Below are 14159 nucleotides of genomic sequence, written 5' to 3'. Positions count from 1 at the left end.
TGACAGTCTGATGGGTACTCCTTTGTAGGTGACTGTCCCCTTATCCCTTGCTGCTTCTAGGATTCTCTCCTTCATTTTGGTCTTGGCTAATGTAATTATGATGTGCCTTGGTGTGTTCCTTCTTGGGTCCAACTTCTTTGGGACTCTCTGAGCTTCCTGGATTTCCTGGAAGTCTATTTCCTTTGCCAGACTGGGGAAGTTCTCCTTTATTATTTGTTCAAATAAGTTTTCCACTCGTGGCTGTTTCTTTCCCCCTTCTGGTACCCCTATAATTCGGATGTTGGAACGTTTAAAGATGTCCTGGAGGTTCCTAAGCCTCTCCTCATTTTTTTGAATTCTCATTTCTTCATTCCTTTCTGGGTGGATGTTTTGTTCTTCCTTCTGGTCCATTCCATTGATTTGAGTCCCAGTTTCCTTTCCATCGCTATTGGTTTCCTGGACATCTCCCTTCATTTCAATTAGTTTAGCCTTCATATGTTCCTCTAATTTGTGACTATAATCAGCCAGTTCTGTGAGCATCCTGATAAACAGTGTCTTGAATTGTGCTTCTGAGAGGCTGGCAATCTGTTGGTCGCTTAGAGTTATTGGCTCTGGGACTTTGAGTTTTTCTTGTGCCATCTTTTGGGCTGTTTGTGCCTGTTCCATAGCAGGATCGGAGCCCTAAAGTGTTCACCAGAGCAGGGCAACTAAGTCGCTGGGTTGTGATGTTGTATGTGGGGGCGGGGTCAAAGAGGAACTATGGTGTCCCGTCTGCCGCCTGCCGCCGTGGCCCCCACCAGTGCCGCAGCCACCACCGTCACTGGGCCATGCGTTTCGTTCCACTGCACACGAGTGTGCCACCGCCATCAGCCCTCGCCCCCTGGGGCCTGCGTGGTCCGTCTCACTGTGCGCAAATGTGCGACCCCAGTCAGTCTGCCCCACACCCCGACTGGTTCCGGGCTGCCTGCGCGCCTAGGTCGGGGGCATCTGTCCTGCCCGACCCTGCTCCGCTGCTGGCTCCACCTCTCTTACCGTCCCCGTTGAAGGTTCGTAGTTGTCGGACTTCTGTATAATTCAATTTTCTGGTCTTTGGGTATGTCTTTGTTCTCCAAACCTTAGTTGTATTCAAACTTGGCTGTGGGAGAAGGCACAGTGTTTCCACCTATGCCTCCAACTTGGCGGAAGTCTGCACTCAGTCTTTATGCACTTTAAATAAGGTCCCTTTTTTTTTTTTAACATTTCCCCTGTAACAGTGGTTTAAGGTAACTTAGTAATAAGTCTAGTCTGTCATTTCTCATTTCTTAAAGAAGCAATTCATGTAATTGAAAAAAAGCCATTTCTTGAAAATGTTTTCTCTGAGGAAGTTTCCAAAGAATTGCCAAGCCATATAGCATTTTTCTATTTAAAAAATAGATATTAGGACACATTTCTTTGTCAGTTGGTTTATTTATTTTATATAGAGCCAGAAATAAAATAGATAACATACAGTGCATAGTATCCTTGAGAAAAATATGAGACTTCTTTAAGCGTGAAAGCTGAGAGAATTTTGGACATCATGATAAAACTATAGTACTTTGTTTAGCAATATCCAGGACTCATGTCAAACAATTCCATTTTTAGCATAGCCAGCTGTATTTTATTTAGTCCCAATTGGTGGGAAATTGGATGGGTTCTTTTCATGTTTGACTCTTGCTTACGTGAAAGTTATACTGACCTTTGAACTGCACAGGTTTGAACTGCACGGGTCCACTTAGATGCAGATGGTTTTCAATAAATATACAGCTGGACCTCCTTATCTTCTGGTTTCATATATGCCAATTCAACAAACCGTGGATCAAAAATAGTGTTTTTGGTCCGCATTACGTATCTGCAGTTGGGGATCCACACTCGCAAACGGCTGACTGTACGCATTGTTTGGTGCCATTTTATACCCGGGACTCGAGCATCCGTGGATGTTGGTATCTTAGGGGGTCCTGAAACCAGTCCCTCCCTGGTTACTGAGGGATGACTATAGTTAAATTTTGGGGGACTCAAAAGTTATACACGGATTTTTGACTGTGTGGGATGGGTGCCCCTGACCCTTGTGTTGTCCAAGGGTCAGCTTTATGTATCTGTCTTCTCTCTCCTTTTCCCTTCAGCCCATTTGAGATCCTTCCATCTCCCCAATTTTCTCCCAATAGAAATGGTTCCCTAAAATCGAATCCTCTGTTTCTATAATGTTTATAGTCAAGGTATGGAAGAAGAAAAGCAGGCTGATACTGAATTCAGGCAGCTAGAAATCATTCCACTGCTGTTGCCTGGTTTTGACTTAAGTCGGGTTAAAGGGGAGTTGTCTCTGTGTTGGTGTTAGTGAATGGTTGTGTTGCGGAGAAGGCAATAGGCACGCTGATGCAGGATTTGCTTCTGAAGAGGTAGCTTCTAAGACCCACGGCAGATAAACCTCGTTTGAATCTCCAACTCATTTGCAATGATTATAGCAATCGTTGTGTATGCAAAGCCTGCCAAATGGCAAACAGGTATTAAAATATTTATCCACCACCTGTGAACATGACTTCCCAAGGCTCTCAGAAAGACAATGATTCTCTCTGTGTTGCTCATTATAAGGCATCATTTGCCTCAGCCATTTAACATTCATCGTATTTGAGGGGGTTAGTGCTTCCACTGGGGATAAAGAACCATTTCTACAAAGACAAAAACAGCATGGCTGCTGGGATTGTCCCAGGAGGTTTGTGAGGCTTCCTGTGTGGATACGCAGACTTTGTAATCAGATTAAAAAGCAGTAACCAGCTCTTTCTGCCTCTTCCAGATACTGAATGAGAGAGCTGCAAAGGAACTGGAGCAGTTTCAGATGAGAAATTCTAAACTTCAGCAGGAGAACGAACAGCACAGTTTGGCTTGCGAGCAGCTCTGCCAGGAAAACCAGCAGAAGGCACTGGAGCTCAAAGTAACCATCGAGTGATAGATCTCTCTCTCTCTCATTCCCTTTTAATGCAGGCTTGCCGTACGGCTGAGCCCTTGGTTCTGTAACCTGCATTAGCCTTGATACATCAGACAGGCGCAAGCCTACTGTGATTGCTTTGTGCCTGGAAGCAGACAGTGTGTAGCTTCCGTTCTTACTTACAAAACTGCAAACCTGATTATTGATCATATGATTTTGCAAACGCTTTCCAAAGTGAGCTCAGATGTTCATCTCTGTAACTTACTTAACCTTGCAAGTCATTGGTTGCCCAGAGGTAGAAGCCATTTACATGAGTGAATAGCAAAGAAGTCAGATTACGTTCTATGACTTGTATGGAGAAGGTGGAATGGGTGGGGTCAGGGATGGACTGGTTCTATTGAGTACTTATTTCCAGGATTGTAGAAGCATGATTTTTGCTCTGTCCAATGCAAATTCCCTATTCTTCTCCCTCTTCTCCTTGAAGCGTGCTTGCAAATTAAGTTTGGACAGCAGTTTTATGCATGGGTACGTGGTTTATGCCTACATGCTTAACGGAGCAACTTTATGCTTATCACTAATTCTAAAAAATCTGTAAACCCTATTCTGATTATGTGACAATATTGGGTATAAAGTGAGTGGCCAATCAAGAATGATACTTAGATTCAAGTAGTGACTCGTACAGTTTTTGCATCATAGGCCCTTTCGAGGATCTATCAAAAGTATGTGCACATGTGCACACACAGGCGCACACACTTATTGTACATCTTGTGTCTTGCTTTGCATCCCATCTCAGAGTCTCCAGAATTTTTCTGGAGTTTAAGCATGGGCTCTGGGTTAATAATTATTGAACCAGAACATATTATTGTAAGTGAAAGGGACTTTAGGTCAATTAATATGGACGCTATAGGACCTGAGGCCGAGGAACATGTAAAGTAGTCCAGAATGGTTTGGCTAGAAACCATTTTTTATGAGAATGCTATAAATGGAAGCAGAAATGAAATGTCTACTCAAGGCAAAATAATATATTAGCCCCTGAGGTGAAATTAAAGTACAAGTACTTATGCTGTTAATTCTCCCCTTTGATAACGAGAATGGGGCACCTTGAAAAATGATAGACTTTTGTAACCAGGTCCTGAATGGATGGGATTCTGCTTCTACCAGTAATCGGAGGGTAAGATGCTCAGCTAAGTCCCGTCTCTTCAATGTCAAGAGCTGGGGATAATTGCTAACCTTTATTTGCAGCAGTGTCATTGGTTGCTTTCCCAGTAATTTCTAAGAATGGCAACACTTTGACATATGCATTTAATTTGAATTTTAAAAAACTCGCAGCACTTGAAGTGCATAGACAAAAATATGGTGCTTCCTTTTGCTAGAATTGTTGTTTTGTTACCTTCGGGTATTATGTAGACTTGCACATTAACATTGTCCCGTCTACCTGTCTGGATGCACGCCCACGGGGTAACATGCTCTGAGGAGGAAGAGTCCCTCCTTTTGTGTGCGTATTGAACTACAATGGCCATGTGGGTACAAAAGTGTATTTGAATACTTTATGGCATGTTAATAGCTTTCTGAGAGAGATCACTTTGTGAGTCTGAAAACTGCTCATTGAATATACTGTCTGTACGCAAAATTCACACATTTATGATACCCACAACTCAGTATTCTTATCTTGTTTGATTCAACATTTAGGGGTGCCTTGAGACATCAGGTTTAATCAGTCTTTTTCAGCTTATTTAGCCACATATTTTATTCAGAGAATAGGGTTTTTCAATTTCCCTAAAAATGAAAGAATAGGTGTTTTGATTTAACCTGACAGAACAGCTTCACACTGACACAGGTAGAATTCTCTTTCATTGCCTTTGAGTTTGCCGTCATCCTGTCACAGACCCTTTATTCACTGAGTGTCCCTGGTTAATTCCCTCTCAATAATTACAGGCCAAAGAGGAAGAAATTAGTCAGATGCGCATTGACATCGGGAAGCTCAACAAAGTCAGAGAGCAAATCCATAAGAAACTGCACCAGATTGAGGATCAAAAGGCAGAAGTAGAGCAGCACAAGGACACTCTGAAAAATCAGATCTTGGGATTGGAGAAAGGTAAACCGAGAATCATTTTGTCCTTTTTTAAAAAGCTTTTTTTATTGTACTTTTTTCATCACCATTTAGCCCCCTTATGTCTCTCTCCCCTCTGCAATCACCACTCAGTTGTCCACGTCCATCATTTAAAAAAAATGTTTATAAACATTTCATTGGTGCCTAAATCAATCAGCAACCCAGGGCTCCGTGAGTACAAACCCAAAGCAGGCCAGATGACATCAGTAAGACGGTATTCAAATTTGCGTGTGGGCAGCAGGGGGGAAATGTTTTGAATACCTCAAAAAATTCTTCCCCAGACTTTACTGGCACGTGGTAAATCCAGGCCAGAGTATCGCTCCGTGTTTGTCAGTGGGGTCACTAACATCTGTGCTGTTAGGTCTGGGTTCTACATGACCGTTAGCAGTAGTAGTCCCTTTTCCCGCAGAGGATGGAGGATAAATTAAAGTGAACATTCCCCATTAGCAGTATTTGAGGCAATGTGGTTCCAGGACCAGTGGAACAAAAATAAATAGCTTCTAGTTTCTATTTCCTGTCAGTGCTTTACCATAGGGCAAATGCTTGTTCTACCAGCTCTCCCATTGGCCTGCCGAGGAAAACTTGAAGTGCTACAGGAGGCTGTATAGCACAGAAAAACCATTTCGTATACGAACTCTGGAGTCATGTCTGCCTAGGTTCATATCCTACCTCTATCATATTTAGCTGTTGGGGGACAAAACGAACTAATACATATAAAACACATGGGGACAAGTGCCTGGCACATAGTAAGTGCTTAGTAAAAGTTACCTATTGTTATCCAGGTATATTACTATTTATATAAGTAATAAGACAGACTACCATCTCATTGTGAAAAGAATGTAATTGAAAACAGGCTACACTAGTTAAATTGGGTGTGTCAGAAAAAGTTCTGGACTTGGAGACAGAGGATGGCGGCTGAATTCTGACTAGACCAGACCACGTGAGCCAGGAACACTGCATTCACCCGCTGAGGGCTGCTGTGAGTTGTAATCACTGACAAAATATGTAAAAGCATAAAAACATATATGTAGGCAAAATCTAAATCTCCAGATGAGATTATTAGAAACTTTTGTCATGTAAACTTGGAGAAGTGTAGCTATTTTTTCTTCTAAGACATCTGGGAAAAATCTTTTATCTTGATGGTTTCTCCATACTTATTCTTTTCATTCAATAAATTGAGTGCCTATTATATGCAGGCACAGTGGGTGCATTGGGTGCATGGAGGTTGCTGCCTTCAGCATGCTCACAATCCAGCATCAGTTTACTGTTCAGCTAAGAAGAACAATGGAACACCTAGACCTTGTTTTGTAATGGGCGGAGTGACTTTCAAAACACTCCCGTGTTTAAACTTCTGTATTTTTGCTTGCAGTAGTTCTAAGCTTTGAAAAAGAAATTACATATTTAGTGTCGAACCCAATTCTTCACCCTGAAATCGTATTTACAGAAGTCAGCACACTCTTCTCGGGATTTTGTAGACATCACTAACCATTATCTCTTCCTTTTCATCTGCTCCGTCAAAGAGTGGCATGGCGCATGCCGTGTAGGACGACGGGTCCTCCATATGTTTTTATACCACAAATCCCAAGAAATGAGCTGAAAAACTGCCAGAGCTAACAAGAGTTGAATGTGATGGCAGGTTATAAAGTAAATATATCGATATCAATTGCTTTCTTTCGTACAAAGAATCAGTTAGAATATATGATGGGAAAACTCCCTTTTGCACTAGCAGCTAATGTAATAAAATATCTATGACTAAAGTTACCAAGATTCCTGCAAGACCTATATATTAACAGTGCTACCGAATTCTATTGAGGAATGTAAAGGAAGACTTGAAAAATGGTGAGATATACCAGGTTCCTGGATGAGAAAACTTAATGCAGTAATGATATAAATCTGTCTAAGTTAATCTATATATTTAACATTGCCCATAAAATTTCACTGAGTTATATTGCTGGGACTCTAAACTGATTCTAGAGTTTTTCAGAAGAAGAATCAAGTGACAACAGCCATAGAATTCTGAAAGAGCCATGAGGGAGCATTTGCCTGACCAGCTGTTTAAGTGTGTTGTAAAGCTTTAGTAATTAAGTAGTAGAGCGAAGATGTCTAAATAAGTAGATCAGTGGAAAAGATTGGAAAGGCCACAGAAAGACCCAAGATTATCATTTAAGATGGAGGTGTTGTTTCATACAAGTGTGCAGTATGGGTTGGTTATTAAAAAAATGGTGGCATGACAATAAATTACTTTTTTGGGGGAAAAATGAACACCAAATACAGAAACTATAAGGCCAAGATTGAGAGATTTAGTGAAATAAAAGCTATTTTTTTAATGTACCAAAGGCTATATATAAAGGCAAATCGACCAAAATATTGTCAAAGAGTTAGTAAGGCTATTATTATATGTAAAGAGTTCTTGAAAATCCACAGAAAGGATAAACAATTCATGAGAAAAATGGGCAAAGGAGAAGTATGAGCAATTTGAAAAACAGAAATACAAATAAATGGGTATTAAACATGAAAAGGAGTCAACTGCTGGTCAAAGAAAAGTAAATTAAATATAGGCATACTGGTTTTAATCTATCAAATTTGATAGTTTGGGTGTAGAGTTAAATTGCTCTTAATTTTCTGAAGAGAAATTTGGCAGTAGGAGAGAAATGTCTTTTTAAAAAATCTCCCCTGCTTCAGGACTACCACTTCTAGGGTAACAAAGGAACAAGAACTTCTACAGGATTGTTGCTTATAATTGTTGCTTATAATTGTTATAGATAAATAAGTAAAATGGAAGCAACTTAAATGTTGAGAATGGGGATTGGCTAAATAAATTACACATTTTCATATAGAGAAATATGGAGTAATTAAAAATCTTGATGTAGATACACATTTATAATATGGGGAGGCATTCATTTTATGTTTGTTCATTGTAAAAGCAAGTTATAAAACAATATGTGTAATATGACTTACTTTGGCATATATGTGAATCTGTATATTTATCATTATACACATATAATTTGCATAAGAAAAAAATCTGTGAAGATATATGTCAAAATCTAAATAGATTGCAGTTGATTTGAAATTTTCTTTTTGCTTATTTTTATTTCTAATTTCTGTGTTTCTAATGACTTGTATAATAAGAAAGATTTCAAAAGAGTAAGAACTTTCTGGAGTCGGAGAATCTGTGCTCCCAGTCTCGGCTCTGTCACCCCCTGGCTGCACACCCTTGGCGAGTGACTTAGTCATGCCACGCCTCGTGTTACTTCTGCTTGCTGTGACATGGGAGACCCAACTCGGTGACAATGAAGCTTGTGTAACCGTTAATAAACTGCAGTTGTGTAGCTATAGACAAACCTATAAAGCAGCTTTTGTATCCCTTTGGCTTTGGCAGATTCTCTTCTAGGTTGGCTTCATATTTATTGTTATTTCTCTCTGTGGTGATTTAGAGGTGGAGGTTTCCAAGAAGCAAGCAGAACTTAATAAGAAAGCAATGGACGAGCTTATGAGAGAAAGGGACATGTTAAATAAGGTGAGTTTATTATGGTAACATTGGTAAATGTCTTTCTTTAGTGCTATAATATCTGCCTATAGCAGGTTGTTTGGGGAAAGGAAACTCAGAGGTAAACAAAGTAGATTAGAATAAATAATGCTGCTCAGTTTTCCTCTAAGCAGCTGTCTGCAGTACCACATTCACTGGCTGGGGTTTGAAACTGCATTATCAACTATGAGCACAAAGGAACTTTGGAGAATTATCATGTAAACTAGCAGGTTATTTCAGAGGGTTTTGTGGATTCTGTTTTTATTGTTGGTGTGCTTTTAACATCCCAGATTGCCAAAGTTGATGAAAATTTCTGAATTGAATATCTATCATCTACAACTTTTGCTAATCTGGAAAATACAATTGACGACTAGTAAAATTTTAACTTTGAGGTGTTTAGGTAGGTATCAGGATGGCTGGTTGGTGATATAAAGTCTCTGACTTTGCCTCCATCTTTTCCGGGTTGTTGTAGGGTTTGGGTTTTGTTTCAGTTCTCACTTCACCTAGTCTTTGAGCTCCATGGAGTCCAAAGCTGAGGGAGGGGTTGGAGGAGCTTGAGGCTTGGAGATCCTTCCTTTAAGGCAAGACCCCCACCCACCTTTTCCCTCCTCTAGTTCCTAGAAGATTCCTTTCATTGAGAGTCACTCATTAGTAGGAGATTAACTACTTTTAAAGGTGTAGGATAAACTTTCCTGCTCAAGGGTTTCCTTCAGGGAGGAGAGAGTGATGAGCCGATTGGCCGGGTGGAGAGTGGGAGCCTGCTTCCTAACCAACACCTGATGGCTTCCGGCCAATACGGCTTCCTCTCAGCAACATGGAATCTCAGGAAATTGTAGATTAAATATCTTTGTATGCAGAGCACTCCTTAGCAAAATTGTTGATTTGGGGGGGCATAATCCTGGAAAATGTTTATTCTTTTTCTATAAATTTGTACATGTGAACAATATCATTAGATTTAGATTTTTTAATTTATTTTTTAACATGCACTATATTTAGTCCACTTATATTTTATATATGGTGGTAAAGAACCCGTAGATTTTCTGCCACAACAGGACACATAGCCCAACATTACTTTTATTTTTTATTTATTTTTTTAAAGGTTTTATTTTTTAGACAGAGGGGAAGGGCGGGAGAGAAACATCAACGTGTAGTTGCTTCTTGTACATCCCCAACTGGGGACCTGGCCAGCAACCTGGCATGTGCCGTGACTGGGAATCGAACCAGACACTTTTGGTACTCAGGCCAGCACTCAATCCACTGAGCCACACCAGCCAGGGCTCCAACATTACTTTTACATTTATTTGTTCAATTTGACTAATGACAATTCCTCCTCTAGAACAAGGCATTCTTTTTTTCCTTTCCTGGCCTTTGCATTCTTAGTTCCTACCTAGCACAACGCTCCATCTCCTGTAGGTATGTGATCAACTTTTGTTGACAATACGTTCTTTCCCCACTGACTTGAAATGCCACCTCCACTGACTGGATGGCTGACATAGTTTTGATAGGCAGCGATGTTGATATATTTTGGTTCTTTCAGTGTCCTATTGAAGTGGCTTTGTCTTTTACAGAGCCAGTGTTTAGTTAATATTTGAAAATCGAGTTAACCTTTTCTGTTTTCTATGTCATCACATAAGCAAGGTTTAATGTGCATTTTACCTGCTTCTATTTCATTGCTTTTCAGACCTGGCCGCAGGTCTGATTGCTTAGATTGGGAAAGGACTACGAGGTGTCTCGCGGAACCCAGGAACTGATGGGAACCTGGCCTGGCATTCTTGAGATACACAGAAAGCCCTCTCTCTTCACCACTAGAATTCGGCTGAGTTTTTGCTTTATTCCGCTCTTTCAGTGCAGATTCCCAGTGCTGTTTCCCAGTCGATATGACAGGAAAATAGCTATTGTCAGTAGTTCCCAGGTTTACATCTTCTACTGAGTTGCAAACACTGAATGAAGAGCACTATTTCAGAAGTTGTGAAGAAGTATCGTTTGGTCCACTCAACTATGGCTAGAGAAGCAGACTCTGTTACGTGAGCACAGCTGCCAGACTTGAGTGCTGTTAACTCCGTGTTTCAGAAAATAACCTGGCTTCTTGCACAGCCAAGCCAAAGTCTTTCCATGTCAGCATCAGAGATCACCAGGGCAGTTTTTTTTTTTTTTCAATATAAGTGCCTATCCATTCCAAATCTATTCACAATCTCTGGAGTTCAGTTACAGGCATGTACATTTTAAAAAACTGGGCTAATTATTTTTTACTGTGTTAAAATACACATAAGACAAAATTTACCATTAGTTTCATTTACTACATTCGCTGCTATCTAGTTCCAGAATATTCTCATTATTCCAAAAGGAGCCCTAGTTATGCATTTACTCCCTACTTCTGCCTCCTCCCACAGCCTGGAAACCACTAATTTGCTTTCTGTGTCTGTGGATTTGACTATTCTGGATATTTATGTAACTGGAGTCATATTCTATGTGGCCGTTCACTCAGCATACTCTTTCTAGTCTTCAGTCATGCTGTGTTCCTTTTTATAACTGAGTACTAGTCCACTGTGTGGATATACCACATTTCCATGGTCTCTTCATCAGTGGATGGACATTTGGTTTTTTTCCATCTTTGGGCTTTTGTGGATAGTGCTACTATGAAGACTCAAGTGCAGTTTTTTAGTTTGAATACCTGTTTTTGATTCTGTTGGGTACATAAGCAGGAATGAAATTGTTGGATTATATGTTAACTCTAGGTATCTTCATTTTTAATGAGGTGGTTTTAGTTTACTTTGTAGTCAAAGCTTGTTACATGATTAGTTTAGTTGTTCTAAGCTCACAAGAAAAAGACTCGAGCTGGAATGGAGGTCGCCTTTGGAGTCAGCCAGCCCTTGGTTCAGATCTTGGCTCCCCATTCCTCTGTTATACAAACTTCTCAAGTAGTGTAGCTTCTCAGTCTATTTCCTGGGAGCAATATAGTGCTTACTTCCTAGGGATGTTGTGGTTGCTTAGTGCCTTTATAGGAGTGTTTAAAGTATCTCGTGCAAAATTAACACAGCAACTCTTAATAAGCTATAGAGAATACGATTGTCTTTACTCATCTCAAAAACAACAGATCTAATTGTTTTAGGGTTGAGGCGGGGTACGCTTAATCCCAAATCCCCAAACATTTCAAGTAATGAGGTTGCTCTCCTGTTGTTATTTTTAGAATATTCTCAAGGCCATCAATTCGACCCAGAAACAGACAGAGCTGGTAAAGCTCCACGAACAGGCCAAGAGGAACCTGGAGGAAGAGATCCAGAACTACAGAAATGAGGCTCAGAAGCAGAGAAAGATCATCTTTCAACTGGAAAAGGAGAGAGATCGGTACATCACAGAAGCCAGTGATCTCACCCGAAAGGTAGGGCACTCCTCGGTGACATGGGCGGAGGGAGCACGTGCACAGTCCTTCTGATCGTCACATTTCTGATCGCCGCACTGTCACGAAGACGGTTCATTCACATTTCAGCCTGTGGTTCGTGTGAATATGTGAGAGGAATGGAGCTGACTGTGTAAAAGCTGCCCTGGGGTGATGCTGGGCCAAACAGAGAAATGGGCAAGGCTTGTGTTTGGCGATCTCAGTTTCCCCTTTTTGAGCCCCTTCTCTACTTCCTGGGTTCCTCCTCCTCCCTGTTGCCCTACTGAGAAGAATCATCTTTTTAAAGGACCTCAGATCAAGAGGTGAGTGAATACTGGCATCAGCGAACTGTGTCACACATTCAAGGAGCATTTTTATTTTAAAAATAGTGCGGGCCTAAAACTTCACCAGTGATGGAAATCCTTCCACTGTGTAGCCAAGTTTCAGACTCCACTTCTCATCAACTGCTAACGAGGGAGAAGGCCCAGGCAGTCTCTTTAAGAATGACCTCAGGGAGTTGTCTGAGCGCATTGCCTGCGTGAAGCGTGAGTGGTTAGACTGGTATTGTTTTTGGTGCATTCACAGATGGCAATGAGCTACGGTTTCAGGGCGGGGGTGGGGGCCGGGGAATGGAGAAAAGTTTTAGCTATGAGGCTGAGAAGAGAGTCTGTGAGAAAAGACGCACATAATGAGATTTCCTGCCCCTAGCAAAGTGCTGTCTGCTGTGACTGCAGACCTGGCTCTTCCATCTCTTCAGTGAAATCTGCAGTAAATCCCACAGTGTCTCCTGATGCTCTTGTGTGCTTTTGTTTTGTTATTTGGAGTGGAATCTCAAAGACGATGAGGGGCACAACAAATATTTGTTATAAACATAAAGAAAGTGGGAAACACGTTTTATGTCTTCTTCCCATTTGGGCGAAATAAATGCTGAGCAGGCATTCACAGACTGTGAGTTTAGAGAAGTACAAGGCATATAATCCGTCCAGCCCTAGATGAATCTTATACTTCCAATTGGGAGCCATGGAAAATCAGCATTTCTCTTCTGACTTAATCATCTGAGGATCAATCCCATGATTGATTTACTGACCCTAAGAGGGCTAGTTGTCAGTTCAGGCATTCATATTCTCTGGCTCGTGCTAATCCGTTAGCCTCTGAAATTAGTCAGCTAAGTTTGTAACAAATAACCCTCAAATCTCAAGGGTTTGTAGCAACAAAGTCCTGTTTTTGCTCACATTAATGGCCCTTGAGGGTCAGCTGCAGCCCTGCTTCATGTCCTCTTCACTCCAATGGACTCTTCTGGGATGTACTGGCCTCTTCAGAGGGAAAGCAGCATAACAATGGACCTTCATGATGCTCTCAGAGATTCTCCCAGCAAGGGAAGGGCACAGGGCTTGTTCACTCATATTCCATTGGCCAAAGCAAGTCACATGGTGAAGTCTGATCATATGCCCTGGGTAGGAGTATGATCCTCCTAAAGGAGGGACCTGTATGGCGAGGCACTGAATATACCTGAACACACGATCTGTTGCAGCCTCCCACTTCTCCTTACTGATAATCAGGCTCTCCATTCCTGGCTGCCATTACACTATCAGAGCTAACTGTTAAACATTCTAATGTGCTCTTAAAATTACTCCAGCCTTACCAACCTTTGTTACCTGTCTGCCACCTGGGGCAGTGCTTCCTAACATTTTTTGCATCACAGCACTTGTAGACAGTAACACGTCTGCAGCATGTGGGGATGTGGATGAGACTGTTCAGGGCTGAAGGGGACCAACCTAAGGATGCTAGCTGCCTGGGTCCCACCTCACCTGGCTATCTCGTGACTAGAGTGAATCAGTATATTTGTGTATACCTGTCACCCATGCAAGATACAACAGTTGGTATGCACGGACTTAAAAGACCAAGTCCAAGCTCTTTGTTCTCCCTGGAAGGTCTTTTTTCCCTTTCTCTGCATGGAAAACTCTTATTCATTCTTCACTACCCAGCTCATGTTCATCTCTAAGATTAAGCCCACTCTGACTCCCTAGGCAGAGCTTGTCACTTCTCAATTTAGATCTTTTTTTTATGTCTTTGGAATGGCACTTATTATCTTCTAGCATGATTATTTATTTGTGCATTTGCTTTTCCTAATTTACAGTGAGCTCTTGGGAGCAAGGCCTTTCTCTTACTCATTTTCTCATTCCTAGCGTGCTGCTAAATATTAGGCACCAAAAAAATGCTTGTTAAACAA

At 41.2% G+C, this 14159-nt stretch overlaps 1 protein-coding gene across 1 annotated transcript in view; it reads left to right on the top strand.

Annotated features, from left to right (window-relative positions):
- Positions 1–14159, top strand: part of CFAP58 (cilia and flagella associated protein 58) — a 102316-nt gene that overhangs the window by 13239 nt on the left and 74918 nt on the right. Inside the window, exons 6-9 of the mRNA XM_037063982.1 lie at positions 2786–2923; positions 4853–5012; positions 8462–8544; positions 11741–11932. Of these exons, the coding sequence (XP_036919877.1) occupies positions 2786–2923; positions 4853–5012; positions 8462–8544; positions 11741–11932 (573 nt within the window). The remainder of the gene's footprint in view (positions 1–2785; positions 2924–4852; positions 5013–8461; positions 8545–11740; positions 11933–14159) is intronic.

This window comes from Sturnira hondurensis, unplaced genomic scaffold (assembly GCF_014824575.4).
Source record: "Sturnira hondurensis isolate 20B ecotype Veracruz unplaced genomic scaffold, ASM1482457v3 Scaffold0014854, whole genome shotgun sequence".
NCBI lineage: Eukaryota > Metazoa > Chordata > Mammalia > Chiroptera > Phyllostomidae > Sturnira > Sturnira hondurensis.
This window is presented reverse-complemented; position numbering and strand designations above follow the sequence as displayed.